The 22,028-nt window shown below is 40.1% G+C and overlaps 1 protein-coding gene across 1 annotated transcript in view; it reads right to left on the bottom strand.

Annotated features, from left to right (window-relative positions):
• tmem67 (transmembrane protein 67) overlaps positions 1-22,028 on the bottom strand; it is a 171,691-nt gene that overhangs the window by 119,954 nt on the left and 29,709 nt on the right. The window contains exons 6-8 of the mRNA XM_060824041.1: positions 15,120-15,182; positions 11,783-11,943; positions 5,176-5,284 (exon numbers count right to left, since the gene is read on the bottom strand). Coding sequence (XP_060680024.1) covers positions 5,176-5,284; positions 11,783-11,943; positions 15,120-15,182 — 333 coding nt within the window. The remainder of the gene's footprint in view (positions 1-5,175; positions 5,285-11,782; positions 11,944-15,119; positions 15,183-22,028) is intronic.

The raw sequence follows: 22,028 nt of genomic DNA, 5'->3' as shown, positions 1-22,028 counted from the left end.
TTTGTAATCGACATGTTGATTACTAGCTTATTGCTTAGTGATGCCCAACATTGTTATGCACTGCCTTCCCTCAATCGTAGCCAGGGTGACCTTTGATGACCACACACTGGTGCAGTAGTTCATGCCTCCAATGCTCTGTCGTCTTCCATTGACTTATTTTGACTTGTGCTTCTTCACATTAACTCTTCTACATACCAACAGGTTAGTTTTTGATTGAAGTCCTGGGAATGCAAATCAGTCAGTTGGGGAGCTGTGCAGAGATCAGTTTGAGATCCAAGTCATCTTTAGTTAGGCCAGTCCTCTCAAATCAGTTCAGACATAGGCCTCAGTAAGTCCTGGGGGCAAGAGGGTTCTCAAAGGCCACAGAGATGGTGAGAAATTTGGAGAAGTCCGAAAGCTAGTGCTTCCAATTAAACCTGTTGGACTATAATCTGGCTTTCTGTTCTCACTAAAAGACAAGGCAGTACAGAATTACTGTGAACCTATAAGTTCTGAATGAAGCAGCAATGTAAAAGGAAGGTAAAGCAGAAATGCTGAAGACATCCAAGTAAGTGCAAAATGAGTGAGTGCTCAGAAAACAACATAAGAGCCCAGAGGTGCACTTTCTTCTAATGTATAAGACAGTACCTGGCCATGTATGCAAAGTGGCCTGGCATGTTGTAATGAAAGATTTTAGTGAGCTCTAAAATTCAGTATTCAAAGTGGTGAATTGTGTTATAAGTGAGCTTGAGATGTGCCTACGTGATATGACAAAGCTAGCACTTTGTTAATGCCAAAATTTGTAGCTAGTGAAGTGCTGATAGACACTGTCTATGGAAATTTTGGAGAATGTAACTATGCATGGGCAATAAATGCTGATTTTGCCAAGTGATATCTGCATCTCATGAATGAAGTTTTAAAAATTGTCACTGGATAGTTTCTCTCCACTGCCTAGTAAAATAGCAACCTGCATATTGCCCTTGCAGTTCAATAACAGGATTACCATATAAAAGGTTGTCTTTTAAAATGTTTTGCAGAAAGTCAGATGTTTTGTGTTGACATCAAGAATCTAATTTTCCATTGTTACTGCATTTTAGAAACATAGAAACAGGAGTAGCCATTCACGCCCTCAGGCCTGTTCCACAATTCAATGAAGAGAAAGTGAGGACTGCAGATGCTGGAGATTAGAGCTGAAAATGTGTTGCTGGAAAAGCACAGCAGGTCAGGCAGCATCCAAGGAGCAGGAGATTCGACATTTTGGGCATAAGCCCTTCTTCAGGAATGAGGAAAGTGCGTCCAGCAGGCTAAGATAAAAGGTAGGGAGGAGGGACTTGGGGAGGGGTGTTGGAAATGCGATAGGTGGAAGGAGGTTAAGGTGAGGGTGATAGGCTGGAGTGGGGGTGGGGCGGAGAGGTCAGGAAGAAGATTGCAGGTTAGGAAGTCAGGAAGAAGATTGCAGGTGAGGACCAACCAACCCAACCACCCTGTGGCTCGATACTTCAACTCCCCCTCCCACTCCACTAAGGATATGCAGGTCCTTGGACTCCTCCATTGCCAGACCATAATAACACGATGGCTGGTGGAAGAGCGCCTCATCTTCCGCCTGGGAACCCTCCAACTACAAGAGATGAACTCAGATTTCTCCAGTTTCCTCATTTCCCCTCTCCCCACTTTGTCTCAGTCAAATCCCTCGAACGTAGCACCGCCTTCCTAACCTACAATCTTCTTCCCGACCTCTCCGCCCCCACCCCCACTCTGGCCTAACACCCTCACCTTGACCTCCTTCCAACTATCGCATTTCCAGCACCCCTCCCCCAAGTCCCTCCTCCCTACCTTTTATCTTAGCCTGCTGGACACACTTTCCTCATTCCTGAAGAAGGGCTTATGCCCGAAACGTCGATTCTCTTGCTCATTGGATGCTGCCTGACCTGCTGCGCTTTTCCAGCAACACATTTTCAACCACAATTCAATGAAACCATGGCTGATCTGTGGCCTAACTCCAGATGTCTGTTTTTGGCCCATAACTCTAAATACCTTTGCTTAACAAAAAATGATCTATCTCATATTTAAAATTAATAACTGATATAGCATCAACTGCCATTTGCGGAAGATACTTACAAATCACACCAGCCTTTCTAACATTTCTCCTGAATGATTTTGCCCAAATGTTTGGATTTTGCCTGTAGTTTTAGAATCTCCAACCAGTCAATATAGTTTACCTTCACCTACCCTGTCTCTTTTCCTGTTAATATCTTAAAGACTTTGATCAGATCATCCCTTAACCTCCTAAATTCTAGACAAAACAGCCCTAATTTGTCTAATCCCTTGTCATAACGTAATTGCTGAAGTCCTCAATCGTGTAGAGAGTCCCATGATTTTCAGTGAAACAATTTTAAGTAAATCATAGATTACCATAGAAGTTAATGCTAATGCTAGGATTATGTTCCTCTGCACAAAAAAAGCAACATATAGTATCGCATGTGTATAATGCTATGCATTGTTAGTTGAAATAGATTGTAAAATACATTATTACTTCACAAAAGCAATACAATACATGGCAAAATCATTACTTCCTTGAAGTAATACCGCCATAGGGCCAGTCTCTCATTAGAGAGAGAGAGAGAGCAAGAGAGCGAGAGAAAGAGAGAGAGAGAGGGAGAGAGAGAGAGAGCGATGACTGGTGTTAGTGTAACCTGAGGGTCATCTGTGATTGGGTGACATTGAGAAGATACAACCTTTCATGCCAACTGCATTTGGTGAGGAATCAAAACCACACTGTTGATTTTACTCTGCATGGCAAACCAGCTCCCAGCATGATTTGGAGATGCCGGTGTTGGACTGGGGTGTATAAAGTTAAAAATCACATAACACCATGTTATAGTCCAACAGGTTTAATTGAAAGTACTAGCTTTCTGAGTGCTGCTCCTTCATCAGGTGGTTGTGGAGTATAAGATTGTAAGATACAAAATTGAGAGCAAAAGTTTACTATGTGATGTAACTGAAATTATATATTGCAAAAGACCTGGATTGTTTGTTAAGTCTCTCATTGGTTAGAATGACCATGTTGGCTTCAGTTCTTTCATATGTAAATCGCAAATGTTTTTAAAAGTTACATTCTCAAGTTAACTTTAACAATTTAGCAATCAGCTGCGCAGCTGATTGAGCTGTCTGACCTCCCTCTTTCCCCACTCTCTCACACCACAGTATTTAGAAAAAAACTTAAAGAACTGCAAATGCTAGAAATCAGAACCAAAACCAAATTGCTGGAAGAGCTCAGCAGGTCTGGCAACATCTGTGGAGAGAAAACAGGGTTAATATTTTGGGTCCAGTGGCCCTTCAGTACTGGACCTGAAACTTTAACTCTGTGTTTTCTCCACAGGTCTGTCAAGACCTGCTGAGTTTTTTCAGCAATTTCTGTTTTTGTACATTATTTTAATATTGACAAGGTGATTTCTAGTAGAAGTTGATCATTACAGGTAGAAATTAAAGAACGTGAACAATGTTTTACTGGCCAACATCTGACACTAGACTGAGCCCAGGACATCAGACTCAATTCAAAATAGGGCCCAGCATCCAAGAGCCAGATGTGAAGAATAGATCCTAGAACTAGGGTAAGAACAAAGTGCAGTTTAGAAGTCAGCGACAACAGAGACTGAGGCCAAGGACAGCAGGTCAGGAGCTGGTTCAAGGCCAGAAGCTTGTTCAAGGCCAGGAGCTGGTTCAAGGCCAGGAGCTTGTTCAAGGCCAAGAACTGGTTCAAGGCCAGTAGCCATTTCAGAAGCTGGGGTGGAAAATATCCTGGAAGCCTACTGGAAGACATAGCAAAGCAGCTGAAGTTCCCAGTTGTAGTACTGGATACTGGGGAACTTTAAAAGTAAGAAAACCGGGTGGGAATGGGAGAAGATAAATGAGAGAACTGGCACAAACACTAGTGAAAAGGACATTTTTCCGAACATAAATTAATAATCTGGGTCTTGGTGTGCAGGGGACAATTTCAAAGTTTGCAGGTAACACAAAACTTAGAAATATTGTAAACTGTGAAGAGGAGAGTATGGAACTCCAAAAGAATTTTGACAAGTTGGTGATGTGGATGGATGGGTAGCAGCTTTGATACACGTAAGTGTGATGTGATGCTCTTGGTATGAAGAACATTGAAAGACAACATTAAATGCTAAAGGGGTTACAAGAGCAGAGGGACCTAGGTATATATGTGCTCAGATCATTGAAGGTAGCAGGTCAAGTGGATACCAGTTCATAAAGCATACAGTGTCTTCAGCTTTATTAACAGGGGCATACACTTCCAGAGCAAAGAGATATGTTGAACTTGTATGAGACCTTGTTAGGCCTCAGCTGGAGTTGTGGGCACCACATTTTGGAAAGATGTGAATGCACTGAAGACAGTGCAGAAATAACTGACAAGAATGGTTCCAGGAACAAGAAACTTCAATTATGAGGATGAATCTAAGAAGTTGGACACTTCTCCTTTGAGAGAAGAAGGCCGAGACAGCATTTGATAGAAGTTTTCAAAATCATGAGTAGGCTGGTTGGAGTAGATATTTAAAGCTGGTCCCTTTCATAAAAGGTTTTCACACAAAACATGGAAATATGGAATGCACTGCCTGGAAAGATGGAGTCAGGACACTGGCACTAGATAATAATGCTTATTTGAACAGTTAATGCAGGTATGATGGGCCAAATGGCCTCTTTCTGCACCATAACAATTGCAGTTCTGAGGCGTGAGACCAGATTATGGATTAATACAGAAAAACTTATGATTACAGAAAAACTTACAACATTAAATGGATATATTGAAACTATTTTATGAACAATGTTAATATGAAACAAAATTATACAACACTACATAAAGATTTAATGCACTGTGCTTCTAAGCCATGTATTTTCAGAGTTAACTCTTTATGTCTTTACAGTGTTATCACTAATGGCATGTACTGGTAAATACTTTTGACAAGGGAATCATTATAATCCACTATGTACCAGCTACGTTTAAACATTAAAATCCTTATTCCTTTTCACATTGTCATGATAATCTGTAAGTGACTTTAGCTTTGCAAAAACCAGGTTTTGGAGCCAGTAAATCCTGATATATAAGGAACTTTATTTTAATTTCCTTTCATGCCATTTTGACTCATCAATGATAAAATTTACTAAAATTTAAAAAAAAACTGATACACTAACTTGAAATGTCTTGAAATAAAATACTGTTGGAAATGGATCTTGATGAAAAGTTCTGGGTGCTAAACCATCTGTGTGGCCTTCATAGTACAACCAGGGCAGATTTCTACGCCTGAGAAAAGATAATTTTCAATGCATTTGTTACAAATAAGCAGGCTTCCACTGCTAAAGGGCATGAGTAAAACAGATCAATTCTTACATGCTAGTTTTCTGATCTTTATTGAGATTTACTTCCAACATCAAACTTCTAAAATTAATCTATTGATTAAAACTTACCCATTGCAATCGTAAGGGCTGGAACCTATACCCTTGGTGCACTAGCCAGGCTGAGATTACTAGCATAGTGATATCACCATTATGTCATCAGCTACCTACCAGAAACCTAACTAAGAAAACTAGCAACTTATCAGTCTGGGAAAAGTATTAAAATTCATAAGTAAAGAATAAGAAATATTGTCTAAATAGAGATAGCCAACACAGATTTGTAACATAAAGTTGAAAATGCTGGAAATATTCAACAAGTCAGTTAGCATCTGTGGAGAGAAAAAAAAACAGAATAACAATTCTGGAACAGAAACAGAAATTGCTGGAAAAACTCAGCAGATCTGGTAACATCTACAGAGAGAAAGCAGAGTTAACATTTTGGGTCCAGTGACCCTTCTTCAGAACAATGATTCTGGCCCATGCTTTACCCATCTATTTGTGAGCTATGTGAAATATTCCACATGCTGGAATCCCAGAGAAACCAATAGTATTTTAAAAGATATTTGAAATTCCAAAGAACAATTTGAAGGAATCGGGACAAAACTTTAAGCATGAAGCCCTTTTATGAAACAAATAAACCACAAGTAATGGTGACTAAATTGCTCAACAGATGACTAATACTCTTTTTTTTTGATGGTTGAGTAGGTTAGACAGGTAATCATTGGACTTTCAAATAGTGAGAGGCAATTTTATTGAAAGATACAAGCTTCTTAGGGAGGATTGATAGGAAAGGGAGGTGGTGTCCGCTTGTGGAAGTGCCAATGATCAAAGGCAATACCTCAAGGTGGTTGCCCATTTCAGCCAGAGAGGAGGAAGAACTTTTTCTCTCAAAGTGTAATGAGCCTGTGAATGTTTTTTTACCCTAGAGGGTTGTGATGAGGCTGGATGAAGTATATTCACAGCTGAGACACAGAGATTTGTGATCAACATAAAAATTGTATGTTATACGGAAAAGGCAGGAAAATGAAGTTGAGGATTATCAGAGCAACCATTTTCTCGTTAAATGATGGGCTGAATAGCCTACTCATGCACCTACAACTTCTTGTCTTATGAACTGTACTATTGTCAGGGGAATTGGCATGGACATGATAGGCTGAATGGCTTTCCTGAATGCCATTCATGACTCTGGCTCTTTTCTCTTACTAATTAATGTTGCCTTTAGTTTCTACATTGCTTTGGTTACAGATATTATATTCTTATAACATTCTATTAAGTAACCACTCATGCTGTACAAAAGGTAGATTTGACTGCATTGTTGCAATATATTTACATATAGTTAGATACAGTTAGTTGCTAGAAGCATAAAGTGTAGCACATGCAGTTCTCAATGTTCCTTAAGTGAGCCATAAGTTAATCATAATTTGAACTCGTTTTAAACATGCAAATTTGATATACCTGTTTGCATTCAGATCTTAAAGTAATTGGTTCAAGCTCCATAACAATTTTAAACACAATGAGGTGCCATAAAGTAATCATAATTTTAACCCGTTTTAAACATGCAAACTTGATACACCTGATAGCATTCAGATATTAAGGTAATAGGTTCAAGCTCCATAACAGTTTTAAATACAACGTGGTAACATTTTTGAAAGGGCTAAAACTGTTGCTAATGAGTTCTGTGATCATTACATGCCATGTAAAAATTGGTCATTAGATGTGGTGATCGCTGGCTCTGCCAGCATTTATTGTCCATCCTAATTGCCCTGAAGAAGGTATGGTGATTGAACTGTTTTGGTTCCTGGATTGTGCCTGCGTTTGTCCTTCTAATTGGTTGAGGTTGTGGTTTTGGAAGGCACTGTTAAAGGAGACTTGGTAAGTCACAGCAGAGCATCTTGTAGCTCCCAATCTAAACTAGTTCCACCTACCTGCATTTCGTCCATATTCTTCCAACTTTTGCTATTCATGCACTTGTCCAAATGTATTTTAAACATTGAAACTGTACCGAAATCCAAAATCTTTGGCAGTTGATTCCACACACTAACCACTCTTTGTATAAAACAGTTGCCCCCCATGTCCTTTTTAAATCTTTCACCCCTCAACTTAAAAACATGCACCCTAATTTTGAACTCGCCCACCTTAGGGAAAAGACATTTCCTATTCATCTTATCTATGCCCCTCATGATTTTATAAACCTCTACAAGGTCACCTATCAACCTGCTACGCTTCCGTGAAAGCCGATTTTTATGACTCAAACTCTCAACTCCTGCCAACATCCTGGTAAATCTTTATGAACCCCCTTCACTTTGATAATATCTTTCCTATAACAGGGCAACCACAATTGCAGAAGTACTCTATCCTGTATAGTCTCAACTTCCTGTATCATCTCAACACAACGTTCCAAATCGTACACTTAAAGGTCTGAATGATTAAAGCAAGAATGTCACAAAGACCTTCTTAATCACCCTGATTTATCATAGAACTCATAGACTTTAATCTACACTTGTAGCCACATTATTACATGGCTCATCCAATTTAGTTTAAGGTCTCCTCAGGGTATTGATAGTGGTAGAATCAGAAATGGCAATGTCATTGAACATCATGGGCCGATGGTTAGATTTTCTCTTGTGCAGATGGTTACTTCTTATTTGAAAGTATAGCATTAGCGTGGAGATTTGAGGTTAGCTGATGATTATCATGATTAAAAACGAATTGCAGAGTCAACATTTAAATGCTGATTAGAAACTATTTCAGTTGAGCAGTCTTGGTGCACTCCACTTACTCACTTCTACTGAAGATGTGGAGTTAGCTGGAAACAAGCAGCAGCACCTGAACATAGGAGTAGTAATAAGCCATTCAGCGTCATGAGCCTTCTCCATCCTTCTGGATTGTGGCTGATCATTTGTCTCAATGCAATATTTACATATTATCTCCATTTCCATTGATATAATTCATAACTAGGGTGGACTCTTCCCAGGTCAAAACAATGACTGCAGATGCTGGAAACCAGATTCTGGATTAGTGGTGCTGGAAGAGCACAGCAGTTCAGGCAGCATCCGAGAAGCAGTAAAATCGACGTTTCGGGCAAAAGCCTGATGAAGGGCTTTTGCCCGAAACGTTGATTTTACTGTTCCTTGGATGCTGCCTGAACTGCTGTGCTCTTCCAGCAGCACTAATCCAGAATCTGGACTCTTCCCAATGTAGAACAATGTGAACATTGGTGAGAAAGTTGGGAAAATTGTGTGAGAGTGGCAAAAATGAAATTCTCAACATTTAAAACAAGTGTTGAATTGCAAGTTGAGAATCTCACATTGTTGAGAGGCCCTATTATACCCACTAACATCTGTGAGAAGGTTTCATTCATGGTCACCACCACCATAGGCTCAATGGGGAACAGGCAACATGATGGTTAGCATGGCTAAACTACAGGAATGGGGTTCAAGGGATGATGTTGAGAGATGTAGTTGTAATTCAAAGTGGTGTGTGGAAACATTGTAAAGCTCAGTACTGATGAGATCAACAGGGAGTGCCAGGAAGAAAGGAAGCAGAGGTTCTGGAAAGAATCTTGGTTATCAATCCATCAAGCTCTCTCTCTTGAATTTATTAATGACTGAGTTCTCACAACTCTCTCGGATGAGAAATTCCAAACATTCACCACCCTCTAAGTGAAGTTCCTGCTCAGCTAATTGCAAAATGGCTTGCCTTTTGTTCTGAGATTATGTCCTTTAGCTCCAGAGTCTACAGCCAAGAGGAACCTCCTTTTCTATGTATACCAATTCCTTTAGGAATTCTGTAAGTTTATATGAGATAACTTCATTTGTCTAAACTCCACAGATTACAGTCTTCTCTGTCTCTCTTTGTAGGACAGCTTCACCATTTCAAGAAACAGATTCTTGCAGCAGCTAGTCCTGCTCTGCCTAATTTCACGTCTTCCTCACATTCATTCTGCAGACCAAGGGGCTTGCAACCAGATGGCTTAACAAACATTTTACCTGGTGATTTGTATAAGGTGTTCAATGAGAAGGAGTAGCATGATACAATAAAACAAAAGAACTGCGGATACTGGAGATTCAAAACAAAAGCAGAAATTGTTGGCAAAATTCATTGGGTCTTCAGCATCTACGCAGAGAAATCAGAGTCAATGATGAGTTCTGATAAAGAATCACTGATCTCAAAACATTAACTTTGCTTTCTCCTCACTGATGCTGCCAAACCTGCTGAGTTTCACCAGCAATTCTGTTTTTGAAGAAGGAGTAGCACATCACTTGCTCTTTTTCCGAGACGTACTCAGAGAATTTCCAAAATAAATGTGAAGATATTTGGTGAAGTTTAACAGTGCACCATAACTCTCCTAATGTTTATTAAAAGTTCTGTTGAAATCTCTAGTAGGAACTGAACAGGAAAAAACAAGTACATTGTTAATTAAAGTTCAAGATAGTCTGCAATTCAATTGTTCCAATCAGCTTGATGCTTTTCAGAAAGTGCATTAAGTTAAGCACTTTCCATCAAAATATTCTGCAGTCAGTTTATTGAGGTAATCAGCCCCTTATCAACTCTCCAGATGGTCACTCTTGCAAAGCTCCCAGTGGCATTTTTCACTAAGCCTGAGTTACACTGATGTGGAGGTGCTGGTGTTGGACTGGGGTGGACAAAGTCAAAAATCACATGACACCAGGTTGTAGTCCAACAGGTTTATTTGAAACCGCAAACTATACCCTGGGGTCGTATGATTTTTGACTGAGTTACATTGGTATTTCAACTTTCCTTAACCACCTTAAAGTTTCTTTAGTAGACTCTTGTAATGCAGTGCTAGTGTCCCTACCTCTGAGCCAGCAGACCAGATTCAAGTCCCACCTGCTCCAGAGACACATAATAACATCTCAGGTGATTAGAAAACATCTCAAACTTCTTCGGTGCCTGAAGTACTACAGTGCAGTTTTAAGGATTGGCCATGAACGAATAAAGGTAAATCAAGTTATAGTTTATTCATATGGACATAATTTTAAACAAATGCAGTTGGTGAATATATTTCAAAACATATCAGTAAAATGGACTGATTGGTGATTGGAAAATAGTTTGAAACAGGATATTGGCAACAAAATTTTCAGTTAGGGTTTTGAGTTTGAGTTAATGAAGAGTTGCAGATGAGGGCTCAATTTGGAAAGCAATAAGCAAGTCAAAAGTTAATCATAGTTTCAGTAGCGAAGTAACTGAAGTATGAAGGGATGCCAGCAAAGCTGCAGAGATTGAACTGATTAGTTTGTAAATGCAGAATTTAAGATCATCTCAAGTTAAACAGGACAGGAAACCAAGATTGCAAATAATCTTAATAGCTAATAGCCTGAAAGAAAAGATGGATGGTTTCAGTGCCAGAAGTATGGAGTTCTTAGGTGATATATTCAAACTTCCCAATGTTGAACAAAAGAAAGTTGTGATTCATCCCGGACTTGATGCCTGACAAATAATCTGATACCATAGAGATATTTGAGAGAGAGATTGGGCTAGATGTTAGCGTACATGTGAAAGCTGATCCCATGCCTGTGGATTATTTCATTAAGGGGTAGCCTATTAAAATGTGTCTGACCCACTGGCAACGTTAGCATCAGTATTCTCCTTTAATATTACACAGAAAACAAAAAAGTAGATAATATAAAAGTAAAATACAATATGAAAGTAAAATATTATGCATACTGGAGATCTGAAATAAAAACAGAAAGTACTGGAGAAAATCACCTGTTCTGGCAGCTTCTGTAGAGAGAGAAAAACACTATTAAAATTCAAGTTCGATGATTTCTTCAGAACTGAAGAAGAAAGACCATAACAGATAGAAGCAGAATTAGGACACTTGGACAATCAAGTCTGCTCTGCAGGAAAAGATACTGCAGATGCTACAATCTGTACTGAATGCAAAAATGCTGGAAATCATAGCAAGTCAAGCAGCATCCTTGGAGACAGCAAGCTAATGTTTTGAATCTAGATGACTCTTCTTCAGAGCTGGTGAAGTGTTAGTTTGCTCTTTCTCCACCGATGCTGCCTAACTCACTGTGATTTACAGCATTTTTTGCTTTCAGTGAAGTCTGCTCTGCAACTTGATCATAGCTGATATATTTCTCAACCTGATTCTCCAGCCTTCTCCTCTTAACCCTTGATCCCTTACCAATCAAGAACCCATGTATCTCTGTCTTCAAGACACTGTCTTAAACATCTTCCAAAGAAGATTCTGGAGAAGCGCTGTTGGACTCGAAATGTTAACCAGTTGCAATCAGATCTGCCGAGTTAATCTTGCAATTCTTATTTTATTTTACATGCTGAATCCCAGAAAAACACATTGATTTTAATACATCATCTTATTTGATGATCAAAATGCTGACTATTCAATGTCAGGCAAAGGAAAATTCTTCCAACTTACCAAGAAGGTACTGAATGGGTAATTCCAAGGTGTACAGTATTTTTATGTATTGTTTGAAAAAGTCCACAAGCATCATTAGGTGGTGCTTCAATGTTTATTGAATTCATTGTCATGACACACATGTTTCCCAAAGCCTGGCAAGCAGTCAGATTTGCAAACCTCTGAAAATATAAACATAGGAGTGTGAAGTAAAACAATTAATTTTTGAATGAAAGGGAATCACCATTAATAGATACAACTTAATAAAATTTCACTTATTGCATTAGACTAATTAACGACACAGTGAATAAAATGAAACTTAACACTTGCTGTGTCTGATGTAGGTGTACGATACTAAACATATTTAATGGCTTTTTTGGCTATTTTAACCAGATAATTTTAAAATATTAATGTCTCTGCTCAAATAGCAAACAAAGGAACATTATAAAAGTAAGCTATAGTTCGTACATTGCAGCTTTTTTCTTACTTTGTCAGAATTTATTTTAAGTGTTTATGCAAACAAAAGTTTAGAAGTTTCAATAGCTTGATATTGAATTCAAAAGCTTTGCTATTTAAAACAGGATAGTGAAGAGAGCTGAGGTTGTTGGTAGATAGATTTCCATCAGGGAATCCCCTTATATTTTACTAAAATTAATAGAACCTGTCTTTTAAACATTTTTCTTCAAGGATTCTTGACAACCAGCCTGATGGAGGGGCAGGTTGCCTGTTGGGGGATAAACCTGTGACAGAAGATCACAGGGAGCTGCAGAGCAGGGGGAGGAAAAGATTGGAGGGCTATTAGAAATGGATAGTGGGAGAGAGATTATGGCGACTGGGTTGGTTCAGTTGGGGTGGGAGGTGGAGGGGAGACCAAAGTCAGACTCCATATTGATGTTAAATAAAAACTGAAAGAACTGTGGATACTGTAAATCAGAAGCAATAACAGACATTGCTGGAAAATCTCAGCAAGTCTGGCAGTATCTGTGAAGAGAAATCAGAGTTAATGTTTGGAGTCAACTGACCCTTCCTCAGAACTGTGAGTTGCTGCTGCAGAAGTGTGTGAGCTCAGATAGATATTTTGGTTTCTCAGGAAGGCAAGGGATATGGTGAGGGGATCTGGGAAATGGAGGTAAAGCCCAAGATCAATACGCTTTAAATTAACAAACAGAGCAGGCTTGAGGAAGGATCACTGGACCCGAAACTGATTTCCCTTCATAAATGCTGCCTGACCTGCTGAGCTTTTCCAGAACTTCTGTATTGGTGTCTGATTTACAGCATCTGCAGTTCTTTTGGTTTTTATTAAGTGCAGCAGGCATAATTGGCTTTGTGCATGGGAAATCATGTCTCACAAACTTGATGGAGTTTTTTGAAGAAGTAACAAAGAAGATTGATGAGGGAAGAGCAGTAGATGTGATCTATATGGACTTCAGTAAGGCGTTCGACAAGATTCCCCATGGGAGACTGATTAGCAAGGTTAGATCTCCTGGAACAAAGGGAGAACTAACCACAGGGTGGTGGTGGAGGGTTGTTTTTCAGACTGGAGGCCTGTGACCAGTGGAGTACCACAAGGTTTGGTGCTGGGTCCTCTACTTTTTGTCATTTACATAAATGATTTGAGCATTAGAGGTACAGTTAGTAAGTTTGCAGATGACACCAAAATTGGAGGTATAGTGGACAGCGAGGAGGGTTACCAGATGGGCCAATGGGGTCAGAAGTGACAGATGGAGTTTAATGCAGATAAATGCAAGATGCTGCATTTTGGGAAAGCAAATCTTAGCAGGACTAATACACTTAATGGTAAGGTCCTAGGGAGTGTTGCTGAACAAAAAGACCTTGGAGTGCAGGTTCATAGTTCCTTGAAAGTGGAGTCACAGATAGATAGGATAGTGAAGAAGGCATTTGGTATGCTTTCTTTTATTGGTTAAGGTATTGAATACAGGAGTTGGGAGGTCACGTTGCGGCTGTACAGGACATTGGTTAGGCCACTGTTGGAATATTGCGTGCAATTCCAGTTTCCTTCCTATCGGAAAGAGGTTGTGAAACATGAAAGGGTTCAGAAAAGATTTACAAGGATGTTGCCAGGGTTGGAGGATTTGAGCTATAGGGAGAGGCTGAACAAGCTGGGGCTGTTTTCCCTGGAGTGTCAGAGGCTGAGGGGTGACCTTACAAAATTATGAGGGGAATGGATAGGATAAACAGACAAATAGATAAATAGTTCTGGGATCGGGGACTCCAGAACTCGAGGGTTAATGTTTAGGGTGAGAGGGGAAAGATATAAAAGAGACCTAAGGGGCAACTTTTTCACGCAGAGGGTGATACATGAATGGAATGAGCTGCCAGAGGATGTGGTGGAGGCTAGTACAATTGCAACATTTAAGAGGCATTTGGATGGGTATATGAACAGGAAGGGTTTGGAGGGATATGAGCTGGGTGCTGGCAGGTGGGACTAGATTGGGTTGGGATATCTGGTCAGCGTGGACAGGTTGGACTGAAGGGTCTGTTTCCATGCTGTACATCTCTATGACTCTATGACTCTATATGGTTGATGCTTGTTCGCATTTCTGGTATTCTTGTGTTTGTGAGGTTAGGAACAAAGAAGAAGTTGGAGGCTCTGTTGGCCTGGAAGAGTTGATGTTCTTAATGGACACTAAGGATCACAGAGTTGAAGAGATATCAGAAGTTGAGAGTTGAATATTGAGAGTTGGATATTGTGGAAGGATGAGATAAATCAGATTGCAAGTGGGGTGGTATTAGATATCATGGGGAAGATGCGCAAAAGATCACAGGGTGAATCTGGTATTGTGGATGTGGGGTTAGGGAGGGATAGCTGGGAATTGTAAGTGATCACAGTGGTGGCGGAGACTACAGAGATGGGATAGCAAGAAATCGCTGATGAGGCAGGGGTGGAGTTGGAGATTGCCCAGGTTCAGAAAGTTATGGTTGGGAGGGGGCGTACACATACTCAGTGCTTTGGAGGTTTGTTTGGAGAATGAACTGATTACTGGATCTATAATGAGGTAAACTTGGGTCAACAGGAAATACTCCTGTTCTCACTGGCCTCAAGCAGCATTGTAAATGTGTTTGATGTTTGCATCAGACCTTTTTTGGCTTCTTTTCCTGCTGGATCTGAAAATTCTGCCTCCATTGGTTAGCAAAAAAAATCCTGTCAAAAGGGTGGCAGGAATCCTTTGTAAAACTGTTACTGGCTGTTCCCTGTCTGAAAAGCAGACGATTGACACACTTAGTGATCCAGAATCCACTTTTACAACATGATATGTCGGAGGCAGGTTGGACTCAGGTTTGAGATTTCAAAATGTTAAAGTTAAAATTCTGCCGAAAATATTTTCCTGGAACTTACCAAACATGAAATAGCTGATGCTTTCAAGTTGCTGGCAAACCAGGCAGATGACACAATTAAATTCTGTAAAGTTAAAACATAAGTCTTAGTCAACTTGAAACAAATACTTCGGAATACCGAAGATTTTTGAATATTTTCAAATAAAGTTTCAAGTTTTGCACATTAACAGGATATGCATGCAATAACGTTATCTTCAGATTTGTAGCTATGAATGTTACAAGTTTTAGTTGCTTCCATGAAAATTGCTTTACGAAGGAAGAATTAAAATAACTACAGAACAAAAATGTTAAAGTTCAGCAACGTGATTATGTGAAAATTGAGATATTATTACTCACACGTTATTGTTGAAAAGCTGTTAACAAGGCTGCCTTAAGCAAAGCCACAAGAAATGCAAAAAACTAAATATTAAATTGATAGGAGGAAAGCACCAATATTCATGTAGGCGTAGAAGTAATTAGGCATTCTCTCACATAAACAAGATCCCTTATTGTTCATGTGTCTGATAGTCTATTCCAGTAGAACTCCATTATTTTATAACTCATATTGGCACTAAGTGATAATGGCCAGCAGCAACTTTCTTACATTATCAGCCTTTACTTATGTGTTAAAGACATCTTGGGCATTGCTTCTTTTGTGCTCCTATACAAGGCTACAAACATAAATTGTATGTGTGAAATGGTTGTCCAAATTTGCTAGGCAGAAATTAACAAATGGAAAATCATTGAAGATACAATTAGGTATGTGTTATAAGGTATACCTTATCTAATTTTATACATTTTTACTCTCTTGGTATTTTAGTCATCACGAGCTTTGTGTCAATTACACATTTCTTTTGCACTCTTACAGCCACTGTGGTTTTACAATTATAATCTACTAAATCAATGATTTTTTTCATACTGGAAGGACCAGCAAAGGTGTATCAGACCGCACAAAGCTGTTATGTGTCTAATCTAATGGGTTGACCATTTTCAAATGGTCTGAAAGAGATGACTCCCCTATAGGGTGCCAATTTTGCACTGAAAGCATAGTCAGTGAAGCTATCATGGATGATTTTGCTGCTTCTTGTCCACATTGTCAAAGCCCTGATTACACAAAATCACATTACTTTTCACATTTGTCAATTTCTCCAACTAACTAGTTTGTCTCATCATGTATGGAGATGTCAGTGACTGATGTCTGTGCACACATGTCACATTGCTTCAAACATACAAATCTCATACACATATATTAACATCCAACAGCAACTAATCTCTAACACACTACCACATTGTTGCCTGCACAAGTGAGATGTCAAGGAGACTTCACGTTTGGCAACCGTTGCTGAATAAAGGAGTCTGAGAGAAATATAAATATAACAAATAGGAGTGGGAAGGGGTCATTCACCCTTTTGAACCTACTCAACCATTCAATGAGATCATGGCTGATATCTTACATTAACATCATATTCCTGCATTATCCCTACAACCTTTGACATTTGTAATGTGAGGAAACACACTGATTTTTTTTGAGCATACGAAACATCTTTGTGGACGGCACAGTGGCACAGTGGTTAGCACCGCTGCCTCACAGCGCCAGAGACCCAGGTTCAATCCCCGCCTCAGGCGACTAACTACGTGGAGTTTGCACATTCTCCCTGTATCTGTGTGGGTTTCCTCTGGGTGGTCCGGTTTCCTCCCACAGTCCAAAAATGTGCAGGTTAGGTGAATTGGTCATGCTAAATTGCCCGTAGTGTTAGGGGCAGGGGTAAATGTTGGGGAATGGGTCTGGGTGGAGGGGGGCGGGTCGGTGTAGATTTGTTGGGCTGAAGGGCCTGTTTCCACACTATAAGTAATCTAATCTTGACATTTGGCACTCTCTAGGGGAATAATCTCTTTTCAGCCATTTGAGAATAGTCAACCCACTCGATCTTCTAATGGAAGAAGTACTCTGTACTGAGATAGATTTGCATGGAGGCTAGCAGAGATGCTTATGCAATCCTAGCAGGCAGAGGCTTGCAGGGGAGGAAACTAAGGTTTGTCAGATGCATCAGTTGGGAGAATTGAAGGTGAGTTGAAAAGAGCCCAACTACCAAACCTCTATCTCTCAGCTCCCATCTCCCTCCACATTCTTGATGAAGGGTTTCTGCCTGAAATGTCAACTCTCCTGCTCTTGAGATGCTGCCTGTGTTTTTCCAGTGCCACACTTTTCAACTCTGACTCTCCAGCATTTGCAGTCCTCACTCTTTTCCAGAACTGAAGATGAGCTCGTTCCTCACAGCAACTTTGCATGGCAAGAACTGGCACAACATCTCTGTCTTCCTTATCCTCATATATCTTCGCTGAAAATGTGTTGCTGGTTAAAGCACAGCAGGTTAGGCAGCATCCAAGGAATAGGAAATTCGACGTTTCGTGAAGATCCTGACCTTCTTCCTGACCTCTCCGCTCCCACCCCACTCCAGCCTATCACCTTCACCTTGACCTCTTTCCACCTATCACATCTCCATCGCCCCTCCCCCAAGTCCCTCCTCCCTACCTTTTATCTTAGCCTGCTTGGCACACTCTCCTCATTCCTGATGAAGGGCTAATGCCCGAAACGTCGAATTTCCTATTCCTTGGATGCTGCCTAACCTGCTGTGCTTTAACCAGCAACACATTTTCAGCTGTGATCTCCAGCATCTGCAGATCTCATTTTTTACCCTCATATATCTTCCCCTTATCTTCATATAAGAAGGTTACAGGTTCCTCCATGTCCTCAACTAGCATTATCCTTATCTCTGCAATGTCATGCAAGATAAGGCAGAAAACAGTCTTGATATCATGCAAGCCACGTTCTGTAAAGATCTGCTGGACCAGTTAAGGTATCAGAAATGCAACTCAGACAATCCTAATGTCCGATTTAGTTGCTTGTGTTGAGCAATGTTCAGCATTGTAATGTTCCTCTGCAGGCACTGGGAATGATGCACTGGCACCAAGAGCCTGTTCAGAGGGGATTGCCCACATTATCCAGTATCCAATCCTTTAGATGTATGTTTCATGGAAGTTCTCTGGAAACAAGCACATATCTGTATAGTTCTGATGTTCAAAGGCAACTTGAACATTAAGTGAGTGAAATCTCTTTTGATTTACAAATGCAGTTAATCACTTCCAGTGAGCCTTAATGGGCATGTGCATGTCGTTGTTTACCCATGTACTTGTGGGAACTGCTGGCTAATGCTGAAGCTAACTGATCTTTTCACCTGGCAATAATAACTGAGACATAATTGATCCTTCAGAACATGGCAAATGTCACTTCCTTACATCTTGCATGCCACTAATGCATCCTGTGGAGCACTGAAATGGTTGGCATAGAGATTTTAAAGGTTGAGGGACGCTGTTGCCTTGAGGCAGGCTGGTCTAGGGATCCTTGTAAAGTCAAGAGGTTGAAGGTCTTGCTATAACAACAGAGGTCAGTAATCTGTCATCTCTTTCAAGTCCTCTCCGATATTAAGCCTCAAGCCAGATTTCATTCTGGGATCTTGTTTGTTTAATAGTACCATCAGATGGAATCATATCTCTGGGTAGGTGATTGAAAGGCAGGAACTCAAAATAAGTAGTGTGAGGTTACTCCAAGTCGCATGCCCTGGAAATTGACCAATTGAACAAATGCCTGGAAAACTGGTATGAGAGGGTGGGAGTCAGATTTGTGTTCTCTGCAACTGGTTGAGGGGAATATGGAGCCTATACAAGCTAGATCATCTACATCTGAGGGAAATTTGCCTGTTCTGTCTGGGAAGGTTTAAGCTGGATAGGCAGGGTTTGAGAAACTGATGACAAATTCACAGCAGAAAATGAAGTGACAATATTTTGAGTGACTGAAAGATAGAAGAAGCACAAAGGTCAAAAGTTGTACAGCACAGGAATTTAACTGTATGAAACCACATGTATGTAAATGCAAGGAGTACAGTAAATTAAGCAAATGAGCTGATGGTACAGATATCATGACAGCATTGTTACAATAGAAACTTAGTTTAAAAGTGCAAAAATGTCAGCTCAGCTTTCAACAATATGGAGTCTTCCAAGCAGAATAGAGAGAAGGTACGGTCATATTTTTAGTTCATGAATCAACTACAGCAATGAGGAGAATCGATGTATGAAATGAAAAATAAAAGAGGCCACATGGGATTAAAAAATTCAAAAATTCAAAAAGCCACACTGCTAGAGACCTGAAATTACAGGAGAGAGTTGGAGCAGCAAATATGGAGGCATATTTCTGAGTTAAAAAACAATAGGCCAATAATTTGGTTAAACCACAACTGGGATAATGTATGCAATTCTGGACACCATAAGAAGAATGTAATTGCACTGGAAGAATTGTAGAGGATGGAGCTGTTAAGCTATGAAGAGAGGGTGGATAGACTCGGGTTGTTTTCCTTAGAGCAGATGAGGCTGAGAGGAGATCTGATTGAAGTTTATAATATTATAAGAGCACAGACCATAAGACACAGAAGCAGAATCATGCCATTCAGCACATCGAGTCTATTCTTAGCCCCATTCTTCTGCCTTCTCCCCATCATCCTAGATCCCCTTCCTGAGCAAGAGCCGACCTATCTCTGCCTTAAATACACTCAATGACTTGAACTCCACAGTCTTCTCAACAATGAGGTTAACAGGTACACCTTCCTTTGGCTAAAGAAATTCCTCCTCATTTCAATTCTAAAGGGTCATATCTTCAGTCCGAGATTGTACCTTTGGGTCCTAGTTTTTCCCACCAGTGAAAACATCTTCTCCGTAACCACTCTATCCAGGCCTCCTAGTAAGCCTCCAAGAGATTCTCCCTCATCCTTCTAGATTCCACTGAGTATCGACCCCGAGTCTTTAACTCCTCATATGACAAGCCCTTCATCTCCAGGATAATTTCTGTAAACCTCCTCTGGACCTACTCCAACACAAGCGCATCCCTCCATAGGTACGGGGCCCAAAATTGCTCACAATATTCCAAATATAAACTGACCAGAGTTTCAAACAGCCTCAGCACTACATTTCTGTTCCTATATTCTCATCCTTTTGAAATGAATGCTAACAATCCATTTGCCTCTCCAAATGTCAACTGAATCTACATGTTAATCTTAAGAGAATTCTGAATTAGTACTCCTAAGTCCATTTGTGCTTCAGATTTCTGAAGATTTTTCCCATTTAGAAATTGTCTACACTTCTATTCTTCCTCCCAAAGTGCATAACCTCACACTTCCCCACATGGTACTTCAATTGCCAATCCTTTGCCCACTCTCCTGGCCCAAGCAAATCCTTCTGAAACCTCCTGCTTCCTCAAAACTACTTGTCCCTTCATCAATCTTTGTGTCATCTACAAATTTAGCAATAACGTTCTCAGTTCCTTCATCCAGATCATTAATGTACAACGTGAATAGTTGTGGTCCCAACACTGACCCCTGCAGAATTCCACTAGTCACCGGCTGCCACCTTCAAAAAGACATATTTATCCCACTCTCGGCCTTCTACCAGTCAACCAATCCTCTATCCGTGCCAGTATATTTTGACTAAGGGACAGCTGCTTTCTATCCACCCTGCTCATTATGAGAGACATGATCAGGGGCCATAATTTTAAGGTGAAAGGCAGAAGGATTAGAGGGAATGGGAGGAAAACCATTTCACCAAGACACTGATGGGAATCTGGAAAGCATGAATTGGTTGGATAGTTGAGGCAGAAAACTTCACAAAATGTACTTAGATGAGGACTTGAAATGTCATAACATTCAAGGCTACAGGCCAAATGCTGGAAAGTACTAGTGTAGATTTAGAGTAGTTTTGATCAGTGCAAACTAGATGGGATTCTCTACTTTATGATTATATGATTCTAAAAGTTGCCAGCTTCAATTACCGAAATATCAGATACAGTGTGAAAGAGACAGAGGGCACAAAATGCTTGAACTACATTCACAAGCCCAATGAGAGAGGATGCAATTTTAAAATTAGTCTTAGGAAATTAAGTTTGGCAAGTGGGTAATCCAAGATGGAGGATGGGAAAAATTTCTGGCTGTAACAGCTGCTCCTTTTTTTGAGATATTTTAAGTGCTGGAGGTGATTTCCTTGAATTCCAGGAGCAGCAATTACTGTTTTATATGCTGTTGCATTGCTTTGGAACTTTGGGAAAAAAATGTCAAAAGCAGTTTTAAAAGGGAGAAGAACAGACAAAGGAAGCACATGGTGAGGTCAGTGCAGAAGAGAGATAGAGAGAGAGAGAGAGAGAGGAAGAAACTGGCACAGCAGTGAACCTGCACAATTACTGCCTTTGCTCTTTGAATTCATGTATCGTTGGACATCGGAGTGCATCTAGGAAAATTAAAAAACAGTGAAATTCACAACTGATCTTGGAGGAACTGTTTGGGCGAAGTTCACAGCACAGAATCAGATAAGTTAATTGTTTTAAGTGGCCAATAGAAAGTCTGCAGTAGTGAGTAGAGTGAGTTCTTTCTTGATTATATGTTTTTTGAGATATGTCTCTTGATATATAAGCCATAATTATTCATTTAACCTGGGGCAGTGTTTTGTAGAGGAATAAGATGGTGTTATTTTCTGGGCATGTAGATTGTGAAGAAGCAAAAATGGCCTTTAGTAGAGTGATATGTGTTTCTTGTCAGATGTGGGAGTTTAAAGATAGTTTAAGGGTTACTGCGGATTATATCTGCAATAAATGCTGTTGGTTGCGAATCTTATCAGATCGAATGGATTAGTTGGAGAGACAGTTAGAAGCAATGAGGAATTTGCAACAGCAACAGTATGTGATGGATGGCAGTTATAGGAAGGGGAAAAGTCTCAGATAGAGTCACATAGATAGGTTAACTCCAGGAAAGGTTAAAGAGGGAGGCACCTAGTGCAAGAGCCTTCTGTGGCTATACCCATTTCAAACAAGTATGCTGTTTTGGAAAATGGAGGG

This window comes from Hemiscyllium ocellatum, chromosome 4 (assembly GCF_020745735.1).
Source record: "Hemiscyllium ocellatum isolate sHemOce1 chromosome 4, sHemOce1.pat.X.cur, whole genome shotgun sequence".
Classification (NCBI taxonomy): Eukaryota; Metazoa; Chordata; class Chondrichthyes; order Orectolobiformes; family Hemiscylliidae; genus Hemiscyllium; species Hemiscyllium ocellatum.
This window is presented reverse-complemented; position numbering and strand designations above follow the sequence as displayed.